The 22,604-nt window shown below is 36.1% G+C and overlaps 1 protein-coding gene and 1 non-coding gene across 2 annotated transcripts in view; one reads left to right on the top strand and one right to left on the bottom strand.

Annotated features, from left to right (window-relative positions):
- TANC2 (tetratricopeptide repeat, ankyrin repeat and coiled-coil containing 2) overlaps positions 1-22,604 on the bottom strand; it is a 272,846-nt gene that overhangs the window by 138,619 nt on the left and 111,623 nt on the right. Inside the window, exon 5 of the mRNA XM_028157430.2 lies at positions 2,368-2,478. Within this exon, the coding sequence (XP_028013231.2) occupies positions 2,368-2,478 (111 nt within the window). The remainder of the gene's footprint in view (positions 1-2,367; positions 2,479-22,604) is intronic.
- Positions 5,562-5,665, top strand: LOC114234430 (U6 spliceosomal RNA). The gene has a single exon (XR_003620632.1). It is a non-coding gene; the product is annotated as a U6 spliceosomal RNA (small nuclear RNA).

Raw genomic sequence — 22,604 nt, 5'->3', positions numbered from 1 at the left:
TTATGAAAGAGGCTTGAAATGTGCATGTGAACTTGGGCTTATATTCTTGCGCTCAGGTGATTCACCAAAAGAAGTGCTTCTCTCCACCTGATGCTCCTTCAGCTTGAGGCCCAGAATGAACACACACAGATCTGAGCCCAACTTGAACCCTAGAGCTGAACATGCAGCCAGAAACAGAGCTATGCCAATCAATAGTTACAAATCCATAGGTAAGAAAAAAGTTGCTTGTTTTTTGGTTGCAATGCATTTTAGGTTGATTTGTTACAAAGTATTATTGAGCACTTAATTTTTAGATAGTTAATTTGCCTCAAATACAACCACAACTTAAGTAGCAGACCACAATGAAATCCTGGTAGGTTTTTCCTACCATGTATTTTCTGATCAGTATAATCACTGCCTTACCTTCATAGTCACTTATTTCTAGTTGTCGCCTTACTCCAGATTCTTTTCTATTTCTTACTCATCTATTCATCTTCTTTTTAAAAATACAACTTACATAAATCATATTCTTATGAAGTATACAACTGAATAAATTTTGACAGATTTATACAACTGTGAAAACTGCCTTTAAAATCAAGACACAGAAAGAACATTTCTACCATCTCTGTAAGTTTCCTTGTGTTCCTTCAAAGTCACACCAAACCCTCTCTCAACCTCTACCCACAGGCACCCAGTGATCTGTTATCTTACAACATGTTTTAGTTTCTTCCTGGCTTTCTGAACATCTAAACTGAGGTTTAGTTTGGTTTTATTCCAATTTAGCAAGGAACTCATGCTTGTGGAAAATATATGTAAATAATAACATGGATAAGGTTCTTCTTAGTGATTCATCAGCAATGACATTCCAACAACAGCAGCTACCTTGCTTCTTGACAATAACAATAGCTAGTTTAGATTAAGGATGTAGGATGAGCAATCAGGAAGTAAAAGATGGGTCTCCATAAAAATTATTCTGCTTTACAAATCTGAAAAAGACAAAGCCTCTGACAGAATTCTTCTTCCAAAACTCAATGTAGGAAGAGAGAATTAGTGGATTTATTTTACTTTATCACACTAAAATTTGTGTGAACAAATGCAAAGCACAATATTCCACTGCCCAAGAAGTATAACAATACCTCAAATCATGAAAGTAACTCTTCTAACAATGTGCTACAGTGCCATTTAAATAGCTGATCTGTTCCTTTTAGAAAAAGAAAAGCTGGTGCCTAATACATAACTATTGTGATTAACTAAAAAAAATGCATATTCATCTATAACAGTGGATGAAGCCCAGGGTTCTGCACCCTGAAAGTGAAATCCCCAATTTTTTCAATATTCAAAACTAATTTATAAAATCAATTGCTTTGCAGCCTTTTGGCTAAGATCAAATGTAGTATAAAATCAAATGTCTGATTAGGTTTGACCCAGGTTTTTGCCTATTGTATTTTTCTTTTGATATATAAACATGTCTTATCTGGGATCAGAGATTTATTATCCCACATTTCAGATGAGAGCTACTGATATCTTCCCTAGAACTAGAAATCATTTTATTCTGCTGACCCCTAATACTGTAAATATGTAGCAGTTGTATTCATTGTGGTTTAACTTCAATTTTAAAAAGCAGTAATAAACAAAGGACCTAAAACCACGCCTTCTAAGGTCCTTTACTAAAGCTCTGATCTGTATACTCAACTAAAGCTGTGAACATTTCTGACACAGCCCTATAGACTTACTGGAGAGTGAGTGTAAAGAATGTTGCCAGGCAACTCATCTAAGTTTGGAAGAATCTAAGCATTGATAATGACTCTGTCTCAGTTTGGCTCCCACACAAGAAGGGTTTTAGTGAACTCCCACATATATTTACAGGCCATTCATGAGAAGAGATATTTCTAAAAGTGTGCGTCCAGGAGTCCAAATCAGGAACCTATAATGTTTCTTTTCTAATTCAAGTTTAATGTCACAACCATTTTCTATACTGTCTAGAAATCTAATAGGCATTAGGCAAAATAGGCCACATGTAGAGGGCTAATGTTGAATGAACATTTTTTATTCATATCTTTAACATTCCTATTTGCACATGGCCAAAGCAACATTTCTTCAAGTATCCCAAATCATAAAAATCATTCTGAAAACTAATTATTACCACAATTATTTAAATTATTTTGAAAATTATCTTTAAAATTTTTTTCAATACTTACTCTCATTAATATCAATAGTCAAAAGGATGTTCAGTAAAAACTATGTTCTAATAAGGACAATATGCAATCAGTTGTGAAAGAGGTAATGGATGTTTTTATAAATGGTATACATATAGAATACTGCTCTGCTGGATGGGCCTGATCCAAAAACCTCCCTCTTTCAAAGCAGACACTTTGCATGCATGCTTACCAGGGCAGTATGCATCCACATCCAGTTTCTGAGCTGAAGTGAGGGTTGGGGAGCCAAGCTCGGATTCTGGAATTCGTGGGCTCTCAACAAACTTTGCTTTCCTCAGAGGGGCTAAGGACAAAAAAAGAAACAGAGAGGGGGAGGAAAAAGGGGGTGGGGAGAAAGGAAGGAAGGAAGAAAGAAAGAAAAAGGAAAGAGAAACACAGGGAAAGAGAAGGGAAAGAGAAACATAGAGGGGTCATGAGTAAGGGGAACAGCAGGCAACAGATGGAAGCACTTAAATGAACGACACACTCTGTCAGACTCAGATCAGGTTACCCTATTTTTTGTGCCAGAAAAAAAAAGATTGCATTCTTCATAGAGGAGATGGGTCTTGTTAAAAAATCACAGCAAACTGGAAAAGCTAAAATCTAATAATCAAAACTATGAACAAAAGTTGTAACTGTTTATAATCTTTAGCTAGTTCTCTCTCTTTATAAAGTGAAGAGCTTCCTTATTTTGTCTTTCATTGTCATTAAATACAGGTATTAACTGAGGAAAGTACAGGACTAAGTTCTAGGATTTTGTTTGTAATAATTGTAATCAAAGGTTTTCTTTATTCACAAATATCTATTATAATACTCAGTTGTGATAAATACCATAAGAAAGATTAATCTACCTCACTAAACAAGGAAATCAATCACCTGAATGTTCAGCTACTGGCATAAGAAGTCAAAACTGCTAGTTGACTAAGATATTAACTAGGCCATACCAGTTTGATACTGGATGCTAAACAGATAGGATTTAATTACAAATATAATCATGTGGTCTATGGAATAGTAATTTCTGTGCCATGGAATCCATTCATTCTTATAAAGAATGAAATATAAAATATAATTCACAAATTGAAAGCTTTACCTATTGAAAGCTCATATAAATTTTACTTACTGATTAAAATTAAAAATATGAAGATTGCTTTGGTACTTTCAAACTAAGTTCTATTAAATAAACTACAATAGGGTGAAAGTGTTTAGCATAGTATCAATTAAATATGAAATTGATTTGTATGCTATAAATTAGTGTCATAACTATAGGTGTCTAAGATATTGAGTGCCTAAGATCACATTACTTTTTTCAAGTTTCTGCATGTTCTTCAAAATCCTCACCCATTATTCCATTACTGATCCACAAGGAATTCTAAGTTATTCCTAAAATATTCTGTAAAAAGTAATATGGAACTTTGTTACTATAATGGCCAGAATTTTTCTCTATTTTCTCCAGAGAATAAAAATAATAAAGTATTAAAAAATATTTTTGAAATATGCCAGTACTCAAAACCTACAACTAACTCACACTTTAAATCCTAGAGTGTACATGTACTAGTACATTTTGAGCTTCTATTTAAAAACCAAAATAAATCCAGTTACTATCTAATGGCAACAAAGGCTAAGGGTGCTAACAGTATGGTTTTCCACTAAAAGTAAGCTTTGAAATAGCAGAACTCTCACCTCTGCTAAGAGTGTATGTAATACCTGAACCTATTTTTAATAGCCATGATTACAAATGAAGATCGGAAGTGATGTATATGCATGTCTGCAGGCTTCTAATAGCCAATATTAGAATCTTTTATCATGATCTCACCAATTAAAAATAATGAAGTGATTTATTTATGTAATATTGTTTAGTATAGAAGAAATTATTATAAGTTAATTCTGAAAGCTCTTAGGTCCTTTAGAGAATTTTATTAATACACTGTCATGGCAACAGAATAACTATTTTACCTGCTGAGTTCTGACAAGGACAGCACTGGTCCCTGCTCAAGGGACTCTATATATCTAAAAATCTTAACAATTTTCATAATGAAATTTGGGGCTAGCAGACAGACAGAAATTAGCAACTTAGGGTAGATATGTAAGAAAGAAATTCAAGAAGGAAAAGAGAAGTTGAGGGAGACCTGAGTAATATACAGGAATTAAGAGATGGAGTCAAGGAGGAAAATCAGGATCGTAAAGACCTGCGAAGCTCAACGCCTTGTAGAGTTCTGTTTTCCCTTCTCTGAGAATTCCAACTGAGGTTATCTTTTGCTCATAGCAGACATTTAATTCTTTTTTTCTGCCTTCATCTCTCCTTCATCCATGCTATCTATCAGGGGTCCTCAAACTTTTTAAACAGAGGGCCAGTTCACTGTCCCTCAGACAGTTGGAGGGCCAGACTATAGTTTAAAAAAAACTATAAACAAATTCCTATGCACACTGCACATATGTTATTTTGAAGTAAAAAAACAAAATGGCAAAAACACCCGCATGTGGCCCGCGGGCATAGTTTGAGGACGCCTGCTATACATGCCCAATAATTAATCTGAATTATTTTGTAAGGTCGATTATAATGTCGCTCTGATCTAAGTTACAGAAGACTAGTGTCATCTGTAAGTCAATCAAACACATGTGGTATAATCAACAGCATGACAGACTGTCCAATAAGTCTTAAATACTGCTTGGTGGAGAACATAAAAGGCCAACTTGGAAGATGGGAATAATATTTTGCCTAGAATTTTAATATACTTATTTATTTAAAAAAATGGCATATAAGATGATTCAGGTGGATAAGAGAATTCTATGTCAAAAGGGTTTATTAGGTAATAAAACAAAGAAAAAAAAAAGAAAAATGAAGTGGTTGAATTGAAATGGGTAGGAAGAATCTAAAACCAAACAGGGATTTTATTGTGATGTAAGAGATAACAGGAAAGTAGGGCTCTGAGAAGTGATCTGAAACAATACTGGGAACATGATTCTTATGCTGTAAGAGAATTGAGTTTGGGAATCTGGCAGAGATTGACAGGAAGGATACATATTGGTTCAGAATATGGGCTTAGTCATTTCAAAGATTTAGGTCTTGGTTCTAGTACTTATTAGTAGTAACAAAATGAGCAAGTTAACTTAGCCGAACATGCATCATCAAAAATTAGGATCAGCTTAAATTTAATTTTTCATTCAAATATAATGGTACTTATTATGCTTTATAGATTAATTATATCTGTAAATAAAAACAAATATAATGCTTTAGATTATAGTGCCTAGAATAGTGTCTGGCATATGGTAACTAGTTAATAATTATTTGCTACATGAATAGAAACAGTAGAAAAATCAAAGCAAAGCAGGGGTTACAAATAGAGTTTTAATAAAATAAATGTTTTAGAAAGCACTCATGGTGTTCGCTTTGGCAGCATATATACTGTACTAAAATTGGAATGATACAGAGAAGATTAGCATGGCCCTTGCATAAGAATGACATACAAATTCATAAAAAGCACTCATGGATAACATAAATGTTAATCACACTTATAAATACCCTCACTAACTTAGACTTTCATAAGCAAACATTATATAAATCACCATTATTATAATCAGACTATAATAATTTAATTTCTAGCTTTAATGACTGGATTATTTCCATTTAAAGTTTCCGACAAAATATGCTAACGAGGATATAGTTGAGTTAAAAATGAAACACTAGAAAAGACACTTTTGCTGTATCCAAGCACCTCCACATTCAGCAATATTTGAAGGATGCATTAACAAAAGAAGTCAACATCTCTTTATTCTTTACTTTCCCCAGGAAGGCTAGGCAGCTGCTTTCTGACCCTCAAAGGCATGTAAGTCACTAGTGGATCAGTCGGATCCTTTTGAGCCTTTTTAAAGCTTTGCTTAGGCAGATGTGGGGTAACTTTTTAGTCTAAGGCTAGTTGAGCTCTGCTACCAAAATGTGTCCTTTCTTGGATTTCTACTGAATGTTCCTGATGCTTTTAATAAGATCTCTACACACTGTGGCTGGTCTGAATGGAAAAACAAACAAACGACAACAACAAAAAACACCCCCCCCCCCGACCCCCCGTTCCTGTGGGAACTCTAGGAATTGTTCAGTTTAGAGCTTCTCTAGTCTCATGGAGTCCCACCCACCTATGTGCAACTCATTATTAAGTTAAAGGCTCTAAGGATAATTTTGTAGTTCTCTTTCTGCTTAGCTCTCTATTCTTCAATACTCTGTAAATTCCAGTTGCCTTGCTTCATTAATTTCTGATCTCTGTTTTCTCAGTTCAACAAGACTGTCACTCTCTGAGTTCCCCACCATCAGGAGAATACTTCAGGCAAAAAGCCAGAGCTGACCTAGTTTACTCCTCCATCTTTTCTCTCAGGGATCACTTCACCATACTGTCAAATGTCCAGTTTCTGAAATCTGTTGTTTCTAGTGGGAGAGCAAGTCCAATACTGGTCACTCCATCACAGTGGGAATAGGTATCTCGTGGTGTTTTAATTCGTCTTTTCCAGATGTTTATTATACACAAACATATGTATAATATGGTTCTGACAAAAGGCAGAAACTTTGTCTTATATATTGCTGTAGCCTTAGTGTGGACCACAGAGCAAGTACTAATATTTGTTAAATGAATTAACTATTTATGTTTATTTATATATTTTTGGAGGCATTAAATAATCTCTTTATGTCTTTCATACATTTGGTGATTAAGGCCTAACAAAATTGGTGATTCAAAGTCATATCCAAGGTAATTCAAGAGTAAGTCTATTCCTCCTACAAAAGTTCTATTTTCATGCAACTATGTTGTACTACACAAAGGATATACTAGACACATTTATATAAAGATAGACCATACAAGCAATAAAGGTGGAGACTAACATAGTGCTCCAAAGAAAGAATTACTACAAAAAATTATTGTAATAACTTTTAGGACATTCCTACAAGACAACTTCAGTGGCATTTTGAATAAATTAAATAGAAATTTTTTCATTTCATGAAACTGATATTTTGTTTACCTACACATGCTATTACAAAGAAAAAGGCAAATTACTGCAGCATACAACTCATATCATGTCATCTCTTTATAGTGGTGAATGGCAAAACTCAGGGTATATGAGATAAAATGATAAAATAAGGCAGTATAGATTTCAATTACCTACTTTAATATCTTTGCATATATAAATCAATAATCTGAGTTCAGAAAAGCCTTTTAAAATATGCTAATGATACTCCAATGACAATTAGATTAATGGTATTAGGTTTCATTTCCACATATCTGAAGAAGCACTAAGTTTTTAATAATATGAAAGGAGTTTAAAATTGTTGGTATGTTGGCTTATGTGTTTATTGGTTTACTGATATGAGCAATTCTATATATTTGTCAGGCCAACTTCTGAGTTTAAAGTACTAGTAGCTATGTTATATAACTACATTTAAATTTAAAATACCACATAAACATATCATCATAGAAATTGGAAAATATAAGAAACAAATATAATGCAATTAAAAATTATCAGAACCCTACATACCTCTGTTAAAGTTTCAGAGCATCTGATCTTTCCTATATTTCATATAAAATATTAATGCCAATAAAAGCAGCTAAAATGACTAATGACTTGTCTTTTTAATATACAGCTTTTGAAAGGAATACTTAGACCCTAAAGGTGGCAAGTGAATTCACTGAGCAACATTTTACACTAAGAGTTGTATCTCTAATATAAAAGTGAACATTAGCCACAGTTTTTCCTCATTGAATGACTCTCGCCTCCTCAAAATATGAAATGTCTCAAACAAATTTTATATATGTAACATATAAATAGATAACATATTTACATATGTCATTTATGTAATAATATGGAGCATACATGTGATAGGACTGTAAGGAATGAGGCTAGCTGCACTTGTAAATGTTCTAAAAATTAGCTGTCCAACTGACGTGGCTCAGTGGCTGAGCATTGATCTATTATCCAGAAAGTCACGATTTGATTCCCAGTTAGGGCACATGCTCAGGTTGTGGACTCGATCCCCATTGGGGGGCATGCAGGAAGCAACCAATCGATGATTCTCTCTCATCATTGATGTTTCTATCTCTCTCTCCTCCCTTCCTCTCTGAAATCAATACAAATATTTTTTAAATAAAATTCAGTCAATATATCCCCATCTTAAATTAAAGGAAAAAATGTATGTTCTCTAGCACCTTTAAACAGAAATATCTACAATTCATATCTTCTCACCAGACACCTATGAGAAATTATAAGGAAAATCTATATATATAAAAGGCTAATAAGCAAAGTGTCCCCTTGGAAGTTCGACTGGGAGACCGTGAGTTCAAACATTCGCTATGACGTGCACTGACCACCAGGGGGTGGTGTGGAACCAAAGAAGGCTCCTGACGGCAGCCAGGGAAGGAAGGCCCCAGTCAGCACCCAAAAGGCCTCGATCGGCCCTAATCGCTGGCCAGGCCTAGGGACCCTGCCCATGCACTAATTTTGTACACTGGGCTTCTAATAGTAGAATAAAGAAATGAAGATCATGATGAAAAGAAAGGGCTTAAAGTGAGACTTGTGTTACATGGCCTATATAATGTGGTCTTCAAAAAATTACTCAATTTTTCCAAGTTTGGATTCAGCATCTTTAAAATGTGAGCCATATCTCCCTCTTAGAGTTGTTATGAGGATTAAATTTAAAGAGCAAAGTGTAGATAAGGCTAAAAAAAGATACTGTATTAATATTTACTATTCTTTGATAATAGAATAATTCTATTATTCTGAATTTAGAGGATCAGTAGCAACTGCACATTTTAAAAATAAGCCAGAAAGTTAATGGTCCTTCACAGTTAATCTTTGAAAATGCCTCAGTAGTCACAATGTGCTACTGAGGGCTATTGAGTGAGCTCCCCCTGGAACCACAAACTAAAATACAAACCTTGGAGCCCTAGCTGGTTTTGCTCAGTGGATAGACTGTCAGCCTGCAGACTGAAGGGTCCCAGGTTCGATCTGGTCAAGGACACATACCCAGGTTGCAGGCTCGATCCCCAGTAGGGGGTGTGCAGGAGGCAGCCAATCAATAATTCTCTCTCATCATTTATGTTTCTCTCTCTCTCTTTTCTCTCTCCCTCCCCCCGCCCTCTCTCGCTCTCTGTCTTTCTCTCTCTCTCTTCTGAAATCAATAAAAATATATTTTAAAATAAAAGAAAATCGGGACCTTGGATTTATGGATCAACCATAATATACACAATAAGATGTTCTGTACATCTCTAAACTAAGTAAGCCTATGTAATCATAACAATACTATGCCACTTATCTCCCAAGATTATTGTAAGGACTGAAATGAACTCATCTTTGTAAAGGAATTAGCATAGTGCCTTGTACATAAAATGTACTCAATACTAGATGTTGTTGTTTTTGGTAAATGATAATGATGATATGATAGGTAAATGAAAAAACATGGACATATACAAAGTAAATTTTAAGATGCTAATAAAAATATTTGGTATCAAGAGGGGATGATTTATGATAGCAAACTGGAAGAGTAATCTACTCACATGTCTTGTCTCCGTTCTATCTCCCTATCCCTTGTACCCAAAAGGATAAATGTTACTTAATAGGTGAAGTTATTTTGTTTAATATATTTTATTTATTTTTTACACAGAGGAAGGGAGAGGGATAGAGAGTTAGAAACATTGATCAGCTGCCTCCTGCACACTCCCTACTGCAACCAAGGTACACGCCCTTGACTGGAATCGAACCTGGGACCCTTGAGTCCGCAGGCCAACACTCTAGCCACTGAGCCAAACCAGTTATGGCTAGATGAAGTTATTTTCTTTAGAGGAATATGTATTATAACAAGAATACTAGGACAGGTCCTCTCATATGTATAATGGGGAAAGGTACATGTTGGAAAAGAGGTATATATGAGAAAGCTAGTAGCTCATTCTTTTTTGAACATTTTATATGACATTGGATTCAGGTTTCTGGTATTATAAATTTGAAATATAAATTTTACCCCCCCTCTATTATTGTCTAAATCATCAAACCCTACCAAACTTTTTCTTTTTTTTCTTTTTTATTGATTTCAGAGAGAGAAAGGGAAAGAGAGAGAAACATCAATGATGAGAATCATTGATTGGCTGCCTCCTGCATGCCCCCTACTGAGGACCACATGTCCCCTTGATCGGAATCGAACCTGGGACCCTTCAGTCCGCAGGCTCTATCCTCTGAGCCAAACAGGCTAGGGCCAGATAAGCTCTTTGAATGTAGGAACTGTAGATTAATCATCTTAGAACAGTGTTTTAAGAATGATATACAATGCCATCACATTACTGTTTTCCATTTTGCATCAGTTCTCAATAATGGCTGAAAATATGCTAAGTACAGTAACATAAACTTCCTTGGGAAAAAATAGATTTACATATACTTATGAACTAAAAGAAATAACCTTGGATACTAGCATGTAAATAATGGTCAGCCATCATTTACTGATAACTCCAAATTGATTTCTAAGAGGCAGACCCAAAAGGCCTAAGGTTAACAAAGAGAGAAAAAAGTTAAAAATTAAGGAAAGAAATGAAAAGCCTCTTTTTTTTTTTTTTCTGTTTCAAGACATCAGGAAAGTAAAATGAAGAAGATCCTGGGCAGTCAATGTGGGAGACAAAAATCTGCTGCAATCTGCATAAACATAAACACTATGCCAGACTGTAATGAAATCCTAAAAGGGTAAATTACAACAAATAAGTCTTTGTCCTATGGGCAAAAATGACTACTGAGACATTTTCAAAGATTAACTGTGAAGGACCATTAACTTCCTGGCTTATTTTTGGAATGTGCAGATGCTACTAATCCCCCCCCCCCCCCTCTCTCTCTCTCTCTCTCTCTCTCTCTCTCTCTCTCTCTCTCTATATATATATATATATATATATATATATATATATATATATATATGATAGAGAAATATGCTAATTAACCGGGACACCATAACGGGTTGACCGAACAGGAGGAGGTTGTGCGTGCAGCGTCGGGGGTGGGGTGGCAGGGACCTGGGCTGGGGGAGAGCCTGATCAGCAGTGGTCGTAGCTACTTCAAGGGCTGGAGAGGGAGGCAGGGCCGGACTGGCAAATTGAGGGTGGGCGGCACCGCGTGGTTTCGAATCGCGTGCTGGGCTTGTAGTATATAATAAGAGCCTAATAAACAAACTGTCCCCTCAACCATGAGTTTGGCCGCTTGCTATGACGTGCGCTGACCACCAAAGAGCAGCACGGAACATGGCAGGGCGTCGGTGGCGCAGCACTGGTAGCGGGCAGCGGTGGAGGCGCTGCCAACCCTGATGGACCCTGAAGAGAGTGGGACCACAGCGGGATGGAGCAGGTGAGCGGGAGGCGCCAGGCCAAGGTGGGCGCGAGTGGGGACCCGATCGCCCCACCCATCGCCCTGTAGTCAGTAACCAGCAGCTGGCATGCCCTGATCGCCCGATTGGGGCCAGGCCCCAGGCTGGGACTGGGAACTGGGAGTGGGTGGCAGCAACCAACCTTCTGCAGCACCTGGGTGTGGGGCTGTGACCTCTCAGTGGCTACCTGGGGGCAGGCATGACGAGGACAGAGGTGCAGTGAGAATGCAGGGTGTTCGCCAAGCTTGCTCTCACTCCCCCTGCTACCCTCCCCCAGCATGCCAGGGCTCACACACCAGGAAAGCCTCCGCGCTCACGTGCCAGGTACCTGTGAGGAGCCTATCCTGCACCCGGACTCTTCCGGGTGAGCCGAGCCACAGCTGCCAGGACCACAGGGGCCAGTCGGGCTCCCCATGGGTTCGCACAGGAGCCGGTCTGCGAGGCCGGCCAGGAGAGAGTATGCTGCCCGCCTGGCTTCCGTGCGGCACCACTGGGCGGCCCAGAGGCCCCAGCCCGCAGCATCTGGCTGTGCTCACCGCATCTCCAAATGGGGACACAGGCGCCATGACTCAGGCGGAGGGGGGCGCATGGGGGCCCAGGGGCTCAGGTGCTGTCCAGGGCCCAGAGGTCAGCTGGGACCTACCCTTCCACGCCAGATGCTCATGCTTCGATCACCAACCAGGCCTAGGGACCGCACCCATGCAAGAATTTCGTGCACCGGGCCTCTAGTCTTATAAGGAACTCACGACAGAGAATACTTCACCACCCCTTAACTATGGGTAAAGAATCACATTCTTTAACCTTAGAATATCTGTCAGAAACTCCCAGTCTTTGTAACAGGACAAATAGCTTTTCATTTCTCTGAAACTCTGGGATTATCTGACTGGGAAGGAATGGGGAAGAATATAAGGAGGGAAGGGGGTAAAGGGATTGAGCATAAAAGAAGAAAAAAGAGAAAGAACTTGTGGACACAGACTAACAGTGTGGTGACTGCAGGGGTGGTGGTGGAAAAGAGTATATGGGGGATATAGAGGTAGAAGCAGGAATTTTTATTCTGGCTTTTCTTAAATACACAAAGGAATGAAGTACTATTTGCCTTACTCTTCTTAGTTTTATGTCAGTGAGAGGGTGATCTATAAATATGCAAAAAGTAGACTGATTTAACACAGAGGTCTTTATTTTCATTAGACTCCTCTCACTCTTGGTTTTTAAACTAATAAAACACATTGCTCTATTCACCATATTACATTCTTTAAATATGAGGGAAAAAATCTTGGTAGTAGGATGGAAGTAGAAGCAGTATTACACAATACAGTCAAGAGGAATGAAAGCAAATCTCAAAAGTTCATAAATTTTTCTTATGCTTTCTATTATTTTAAGAATGTACCTCATTGGATGTATGGTAAAGTGAAAACATGTAAGTATGGAACAATAAATGGTAAAGGAAAGAACACTAAAGTCAGAGTTTCTATAAAATCTAGCACAGCCCAGCGGGTGTGGCTCAGTGGTTGAATGTCAACCTATGAACCAGGAGATCACACTTCGATTCCTGGTCAGGGCACATGCCAGGGTGGGGGTCTTGGTCCCTGGTAGGGGGAATGTAAGAGTCAGCCAATCAATGATTCTCTCTCATCATTGATATCTCTTTCTCTCTCTCTCTCTGAAATCAATAAAATATGAAAAACTTAGCATTAAAGCTAAATGTTGGTTCTCTAATACACACATATTTCTATGGTTAGAAACAAGTAACTTTTGAGAAAGTGTCAGTATTTATGAAAGACAAAAATCTCAAAATCCTATAGGGTCCTGCTTCTGTACAGCCTAGAAAGCTTCTCTACCAGATGGATCCACTCACAGAAAACAACTATAAACTCTAAACAAAATATAAAAAACAACTACCTCAAGGCCCTGGAGATTGAACAGTAGACAGAGTCTGGAGGAAAGCTGACAGTTGCAAGAGAAAAGACCAGACTGGGATGAGTGTCCCATTTTTTGGCATATATGCAGACCATAGTCAGCAGTGCATGGAGTCATTAAAATTCCAAAAGAAAACCTAGTTTTTCTAGTCTTGTGGCAACAACAACCACTGAAAAGTGAAGGGAGGAAGATTTCCAAAAAGGAGAGAACTACAGGAAGGAACCCAATTTCTGTGTATAAACTCTGCTCAAACTTCTGGCTGATTCCTAAACCATGCATGAGGCAGAACTGAACTGAAATGATGCCCAAGAGATCAAGTTAACTGCCTGATAAAAGAAAAATATTAACACTTTTTGAAGAAATATGACAAAATCCAGAGTATCCACTAAATAAAATGTCCAGGATACAATACAAAATTACTTAATATATGAAGAACCAGGAAAACACGACCCATTATCATTAGAAAAGATGGAGATCACTCCAGATATTATAATTAGCAAATAAGTAATTTAAAGCAATTATTATAACTATTTTCAGTGAGGTAAAGTAATATGTTCTCTTAATTAAAAAAAGGGAGAAATCTCAGCAGAGAAATAGAAACTATTAAAAAGAAACAAATGGAAATTCTACAACTTAAAAATGAAACAGCTGAAATAAAAAGTCACTGAATGGATTTAACAGCATAGTATTTAAATGTTTAAACATGACAATTTAAATAACAGTATATAGTGTGTTTGTATATATGTATGTATACACACATACATATACATACATACTATATAGTAAATCGAAAATAGTTTAAAATGATAGAGGAGTAAGTGAATTTGAAAATAGCTGAGTGAAAATTATCCAATCTGAAGACAACAGAGAACAAAGAGCAAAAGAAAAAAAAAACCCACCTCAGGACCTGTGAGATGATATCCCAAGGGTGTGTGTGTGTGTGTGTGTGTGTGTGTGTGTGTGTGTGTGTGTATGCAATTAGAGTCTCAGAAAAAGAGAAAACGGGGGTGAAAAAGTATCTGAATAATGGCTAATTTCTCAAATCTGTAAAAGACTACGTTTCATAATCAAGAAGCCCAGGAACCCTGTGCAGGCCATCAATTCCCATTCTTAAAGTATTAGAAACATCTTTGACAGATCTCCCATATTCCTACATTCTATTTGCTTATGCTTATTCCTTAAAATCTTTTTCTCCTTGTACCCTTTCCACTGCTACCATCTCAATTTACCATTGTCCCAAAGGCCTCCTCAATCCATTCCCGGTTTTACCTTCCACAGAATCCTTTATGTTCCAGACAAACTGATGTATTCACCATTTGAATGCATCCTGTCCTCTTGCTTCAAGTTTTTACTAGTCACCTTATTTATCATTTCACTTTCTAATCCACATGGTAAATGCAATCTTTCCCCCCACTTAAAAACACACACCATACTATTCTTTAAAATATTAAAGTTCAAATTTATCTGGGGAATTTGAGCAAAATGTAACTTTTCCATAATCTTCTGGAGTGCCAAGATGATTGCTGTCAAACTTTGCTCTGCACAGTTATCCATTCTTCTTTCCTTCTAAATCCATAACCTCCGTTAGTCACTTATTTCCCTAAGTGTGCTCCTTGGAACACTTACTTGTTGCACATGATTTTGCAGTTGTTATGTAAGAAAAAACAAAGTGTCTGTTGTCAAATAAGTTTTAGAGATACTAGATTAAACAGTTAAATAGGTTCCTTTATTGCAGGACTTCTCACAGCTTTAAAAATGCTAAACTGGCCGAAACCGGTTTGGCTCAGTGGATAGAGCGTCGGTCTGTGGACTGAAAGGTCCCAGGTTCGATTCCGGTCAAGGGCATGTACATTGGTTGTGGGCACATCCCCAGTGGGGGATGTGCAGGAGGCAGCTGGTCAATGTTTCTCTCTCATCGATGTTTCTAGCTTTCTATCCCTCTTCCTTCCCCTCTGTAAAAAATCAATAAAATATATTTAAAAAAAAAAAATGCTAAACTGTTAGTTTCTTCATCATCATTCTTTTTCATTTCTCTCATAAAGTTATTTCCTTTCTCATCCCACTACAGCTTGACCCCAGCTCCCTACCACTACTCACTCTTTTGAACAGAGTAAGCCTTCTACCTTTAATTAGATTCATTTTTCATCCCTGTTTTTTAATTCCCAATCTATTTCTCCAGAGAAATATATACTTATTTCAGGATCTTTATTTCCTAAAAATAATACCCAGACCAAGAGATCTCAGTAGTATGTCTTAAACTTGGGAATTCATACATATTGGTAGTATATTTTCCTGAAGAGTGAGTTTTAAAGATTTCTTTTTTGAAATAATAAAACTGTAAAAAGTAGACTATTTTTAAAAATATTTTTTTACTTTTCAATTACATTTGATGGAATGTAGACTACTTTAAAAGAAAAAAATATGACTTCCAAAAACATCTAGGTTTGCTTTGGATGTCCCTTTAAGCTACATCCTGCACTCCTTTCATATGCATTCAAATTTCTCTGACCCTAATATATATGTAAAAAATATCCAGGTTTGCTTTGATGCCCCTTTAGGCTACCTCCCATATCCCTTTGGTATGTATTCAAATTCCTCTGTCCTGAAGATACTCCCTAGGAAAAGTCCAAGAACCACTGAAGTAGGCCAATGAAGAGGAAGGGTAGAGAAGAGAGTTATTACTTAGAGAATGTTTCCTTTGTGATAAGTATTATACTAGATCCCTAATAAATATTATCTTTCTTAATGCCTACAATGACACAATAAGGCATTATTTCATTAATGTTATAGAAAAGAAACTTCAGAGGTTAACATGTCCTAAGTTACAAAGCTCACAAGTGGTTAAAAGGTTTTGCTTGAGAACATTAGAGTGATAAAGAAGACACATTTATAATAGAAATATTGACTGATTCCCATGAGAAAAAAATAACTAGAAATCACTGTTTTAAAATAATTTATCATCATTGTGAAACTTTTGGTCTTAATGTAGATTCTGACAGGAATTCAGATTCTGACAGAAAGGAGGCACCTATTTCCTACTAAAAGCATATTAGCAGTATTAATGAATTTTTAGATATTCAGAAGTGCTATTGGATGATATGTTCAAGTTTTAGTTAAACCAAGGAAGAAACTAAAGCCTTTTATACTTATAAATGTTATATATTATTTATTCATTAACTTATTTCCTCCCAAATAAAAGCAATGCCTCCTATCAACTAAGATTTTACCCAGTTGTCTATTATATTAATAATATTGGAAAGACTTCAAGGGATTTCAGAAAGTAAACCTAAAGACGTCAAACTCTTTTGAAATTAAGGGGTTAAATTATAAGTCCAAAGTAGGAGGCTTAATTTTTTCACAGAACATTGCCAGTTAAATCTGCAACTTGAATCTTTATATATTGAACAAACCAGATGGCTCTTACTTTAAGAAAACCTAAAGTAAGAGTACAGTATATAATACACAGATTCACCAAATCAACTTACTGCAGAATCTCTCAAAATAGGGAGCTTCACTAGTAGATTTTAAGTTAGACAAGATACAAACAAACAAATATGCTTATATACAACATTTCAGGAATATATTATTGGGTAAGGCCCCAAACATTAAAAAAAAACAACAACACAGGATGTGCCAAGGAAGATTCTTTAAAATGAATAAACCTATTATTAAAAATATAACTGTTTTTTTAAAAAGTGCTCAAATCAGTCTCTTTTACTATTAATAAGAATTATGGTGCCAGAGGTAATGGAATACAAAATTCTTTATACATATGCATTTATAAGGAAAAACTAGTAATAAAAAAGTGTTAACTTACAATGTATAGTTATTAAATATACATAAATTTTAAAATTCATATTTTCTTGCATAATGGTTAAAATGTGAACATTCAATCTATTACTTACAAGGCTTTCAAATAAAAGTAAAATCCTTTTACTAAATGACATATGACAGTAAGTATAAGTGATTAGTACTTTCATTATCCTTTAATATATTAATTCTCCCTATTCAAAGGTTTCTTAAATATTGAGCAAAGTCATATGTACAGCTCTATAGACTAAGATCTCAAGAATGTAAGAAATATAAATCAAAATGCAGTAATAATGAAGTAGCAAAGTATTTTTCCCTAATTGTACAAATTAAAGGAACCCAGTTATACCCTAAAGTATATCTTCTCTGAACAAAATGCATTTAAGAAGAGGAATTCAGGAAGATAAATAACTGAAAAAGCCTAGATAAAATGCCTTTTTCTTTGTGAGTGGCTAAAGATCATTCTAAATATTCTAATTTTGAAAAACCAAGTTCCTACTTTTAGTACATTTCTAAGTTACCACAGCCAGAACTAGAAAGAGAAATTAAAAGCCAGTAAATGAACAGTCTTTTAAGAAAATTCAATCTATAAATTCAATTTATCTTAAATTGATCATTTCCGAATGGTCTGAAAATACAAAAATGGAAAAACTCTAGTTAACCTTTCTCAACTGGGAAAACAGACAATATAAATCAACATAAGTAGCAAATAATGTTAAGTTAATAAATCCTTAAAGTTATGCAAGTACATTCATTTGTAAGCATTGCAGTTAATGAAAAAGGCTTAATGTATTAAAGAAGCATGCTTCCAAAAATTCTAGGTTTCCACACTATTCTTTAAAAGTGTACTTCTATTGCAATAGGAAGTAAAAATCTATTCTGGAATCACAACTAACAAAAAAAGCAATATGACCTTCACATTTACATTAAAAAACTGAATTAACAGCTTTCTTCACAATGAAATATTTTTAAAAGTAGGAAACTATTTCTAAATGTTCATACATACACACATAAAAGTAAAAGAACACAAAATTAAATATATATGCTTAAAGGCATTTCTTAATGGCTTCCCTGAAAACTATGTCAAATTCTCTTAGGTTGTGTTTCTTTTTCTACAAAGCTCAAAGTAGGCCTCGCATCTCAAAAATCCATGTAACACACAAATACTCTACTCATCATACTCACAGGCTTTAGTTTATCTTCCTCGTTAGTCAATACTTTTTAGTCTTTTCTCCTGAAAACCTGAAAGGCTTCTTCTTCTTCACCGTCCTGTTGTTATCAGAACTGACACATCAGTAATGATCCACGCTTGAATCTTCGGCACTCAGCTCTTCACAATGCCCAGAACTTACTGTGTGTTACAGGTGATACTTCTTACAGCAAATGTTGATCATGGTCCCAAAGCATAAGTGATGCTCCCAAAGGAGCTCAGAACCCTAACAACCTCACCTGCTTCTTTTTGGATCCAGAGATGCAATGTGGTATTTGTCTTGAACAGCTAATGATTTCAAGACAAATTACACGGACGAGTTCTTTTCATTAGATTGCCTGACATAAGCTTATCCTTTCAGACTACTGCAGCAAATACAGATTGTATGATTCCCTTAGGAAAAAGGAAGTATTTTTATACAATATTTCTCTGTGACGCAGTTTAATTTACCCTTCTGTTAGAGCAAACTGATGGAAGAACTGGTTCTGAGGTTTCTAATGGCGCAGCACTAACATAGTGAATGATTCACGGATGTTCTTAACATTCAGGAGTAACATGGAAGGCTAGCAATACAGCCCAGGTCCAGAGCTGATGAATGGCGCAGTGCTGCTGTTGTCATAGCAACTGAGAGGAAAAAAGCAGCACCATATAAGGAGCTGTGACATGAATTCTGGGAACGATTTATTTTAAAAACCTGTAAGCTCCTCATGCTGTAAAGCTATAAACTCCTCTCTTAGTGATTCCTTCTCAGATTTTTCTCTTCTGAATTCCTATCAGAGCTGTATGAATGAATATATATTGCAAAATACAGCAAGTAGTCACTAACAAAACACTGCAATTAATATAACTGAAAATATTAATAATACTGTATATGTGCCTGCTTTATCTTCATAATTTATTGGGTTAAATGGTAAATTTAGACAGTGGTAAGGAAGGAACTGTCTAGAATGTAAGATATCAGAAAAGTTATTTTTAAATATTTAGAGATATTCAAAACCTGACTGAATGCCTTTCATTCAGATGGCAGTATCAGATACACCAAAACTACAGAACTATCAATTGATTAACTAATATAATAGCCTACAGAATAGGTATCAATTTCAACAAGAGACATACTACCTTCTATATTCCTTCTAGATGCAGAAAGGTTCAAGAGACACTAACTTCCTGAAAATGTGAATAGCCTTCACTCATGATCAAGGAAATGACTTGTGTTAATCACCGGTGAGACGGGGTTAGTGTTCCATCCCATGTGTCTGAAGGCCTTTCCCTATAGGGTATGGGGAACCTTTCTGTTGTCACAGTTTCTCCTCACCTCCCAGGAATCCAGAAGAGTCCCTTCCCTTCCAGTGGACAGCAGGATAGCTTGAAAAAAGAACCGTGGGAGAAGGGGAGCTAGGGTTAATGTACGGATTTAGCAGTGGTAATGGTACTCTGCAGTATTCTAGACATGGCTGTGAACTTTCAGTAGGCTTCTGAAGCATATGGTCCACTGGTGCTATTCATCTATTGAGACAGAACAATTCTATATGACAGTGATTTCAATCTTTTTTTGGTCTTGTAGCACACATAAACTAATTACTAAAATTCTGCGGCACCATAAAAAATATATTTTTTGCCGATATGACAAAAAAATGGTATAATTTTTATTCTTTCACACCAAACAGCTATTGTTGTGTTAGCTGTTGTCTCTCTCTCTCTTATTTTTTAATCTGATAATCTAAGGGAAATAAAGTCAGTGCCTCTGACTAAATAGCCAGGTATTGCAAAAACGATTGTAGCACATAGGTTGAAAATGACAGCTATATGAAATTGTTTATATCATATCAATGGATATTTCTTTCCTACCACCACATATTTCATGAAATGTTCCGATATAAAGTAAAGCAAAAGCAATAAGGTAAATTTATTTATTTCACTGTTCTCTTACGTGGGCAGCATTGTCACTATAATATATATTCATCAGTGAGAGAATATTCTTTCATGCCACATATTTATTATTCTTATGGGTTAAATATATCATTTTCTATAATGAGGGAAAATATGGTTTAGCATTATAATAAGTTCTATTTTATGATGTGAATATATATTAAAAGCTAAGCATTATATAATCACATACTATAATTTACTTCCTATTTGGAGAATCACTAAGAGGATTTCTTGTGAATCATGGATATTTACTTACTTGCCTTTCATGATGTGTTGTGACTGAGAAGTATTTCTGAGGACCAATATTATTTAATCTTTACATCTAACATTTGACACTTTGTAAACTGCTCAAATTCCAGCAGGTGGGCAGATAAGCAAGTAGGGAAGACAGGATCAATTAAGTATAAAAACAGACTTCTAGAAACTGTGGCATAAAATCATGGTGAGTTTTCTGGGCAAGATCACAGAGGAAGCATGAACAAAGAAGGATTTTCTTTTTTTCTGTAACCATCATGGTATTTTCCACATTTAAAAGTGATAACCCCATGCCTAGCCGGTTTGGTTCAGTGGATAGAGCGTTGGCCTGCAGACTGAAGGGTCCCAGGTTTGATTTCGGTCAAGGGCACATGCCCGGGTTGCGGGCTTGATCACCAGTAGGCGCCTTGCACAGCCAATCAATGATTCTCTCTCATCATTGATGTTTTTGTCTCTCTCTTCCTTCCTCTCTGAAATCAATAAAAATAAAAAATAAAAAAGGGATAACCCCATAGATGGACCTTGAGAATATTATGCTAAGTGAAGTAAGTCAGAAAAAGCTAAGAACCATATGATTTCACTCATATGTGGGATATAAAAGAAACGCATGAACACAGATAGCAGTGTGGTGGTTGCCAGAGGAAAGGAGGTGGGGGTGAGGGGTAAGGGGACCTATTATGATGACAGGAGAAGATTTGACTTGGGTGGTGGGCACACATTGCAATATACAGATCTTATAACATAGAAATCCACACCTGAAACCTATATGATCCTATTAACCAATGTCTCCCCAATAAATTTAATTTTAAAAAGTGATGCCCAACTCTTAGAACCACCACATACTAGCTAAAAGGGATTTAAGGGGTTCAGAACAGGCCTCCCCAAGATGTGCCATTTGGCATGTGAATTATTTTAAGCTGTAGGCAATTGAGACCCTGTAGGTTCAGGTGAAACTTCTGCCCCTCCCTTAACTATCTAGAAGAATTTAAATTGGGGCCTTACCCATAATAAGAGCCATTACCAGAAATAACTTATGACCTATGTAGAAGGAAGGGCATATTTCTAATTACAGAACACCTGTTCTTATCATTTGCAAATGATCGCCCTCCCCTCCAAAGCCCCAAGGCTCTTCTTACCTTGTGCCTTGGCTCATGATGCCATATATGCTCCATTTTACCTTTCTGTTTCTGAACCTCTTATGTATGTGGGGTCTCTGACTTTCTTATGTACGTGGGGTTCTGATACATATGCATGTAATTGAATTTGGTTATTTTCTCTTGTTAATCTATCTCTTGTAGATTTACTTAGTAGATCAGCCAAAAGAAGCCAGAAGTGTAGGAAAAAATGTTCTTCTTCCCCCACATGATATCAGCAATTACTAACCAAGTGATTACCAACTTTTCCACCCGTTAGGATTCCTTTTATTTTTCCCCATATAGACTTCCATTTTGAAAGATTTTATCTATCAAAAATTTATTTATTAATTAAACAAAGAAATGGTAACTATTAATCGGAGTTTCTAATAAATATGAGATGATCACAGTAAGATGATGCAAATTTATTTAAAGCAAAAAAAATGTATTTAACTGGCAAACCATGTTCGACACAACAAGTGCTAGGCACATAGAGAAACGCTCTACAAACATTTCTGTATTTCACTTAACTCTAAGGTATTATTATTCTTACTTACATATTATCCAGACATAAAGCTTACAAATGAATGAGTGTAGAATTTTAACATAGTTCTTTGTCCTACTGGAAGGCCTGGACTCTTAACAGTATGGCACTATCCAAATCCCATGTGTGTAAACATCACGAAAGGATTCTTTATTTGATAATACATGTTGACATGCAAGTGCTCAAAATATACATACTGACAAAGCCTCTCTTCTTAATAAAACTTTGTCAGGCTCCTTCTGAGCCCTGTTTTCCACTATGCCTC

The sequence above is a fragment of the Eptesicus fuscus genome, chromosome 20 (genome assembly GCF_027574615.1).
Source record: "Eptesicus fuscus isolate TK198812 chromosome 20, DD_ASM_mEF_20220401, whole genome shotgun sequence".
In the NCBI taxonomy this organism is placed as follows: Eukaryota; Metazoa; Chordata; class Mammalia; order Chiroptera; family Vespertilionidae; genus Eptesicus; species Eptesicus fuscus.
The sequence above is the reverse complement of the archived record's forward strand: the minus strand, read 5'-3'. Positions and strand labels throughout refer to the sequence as shown.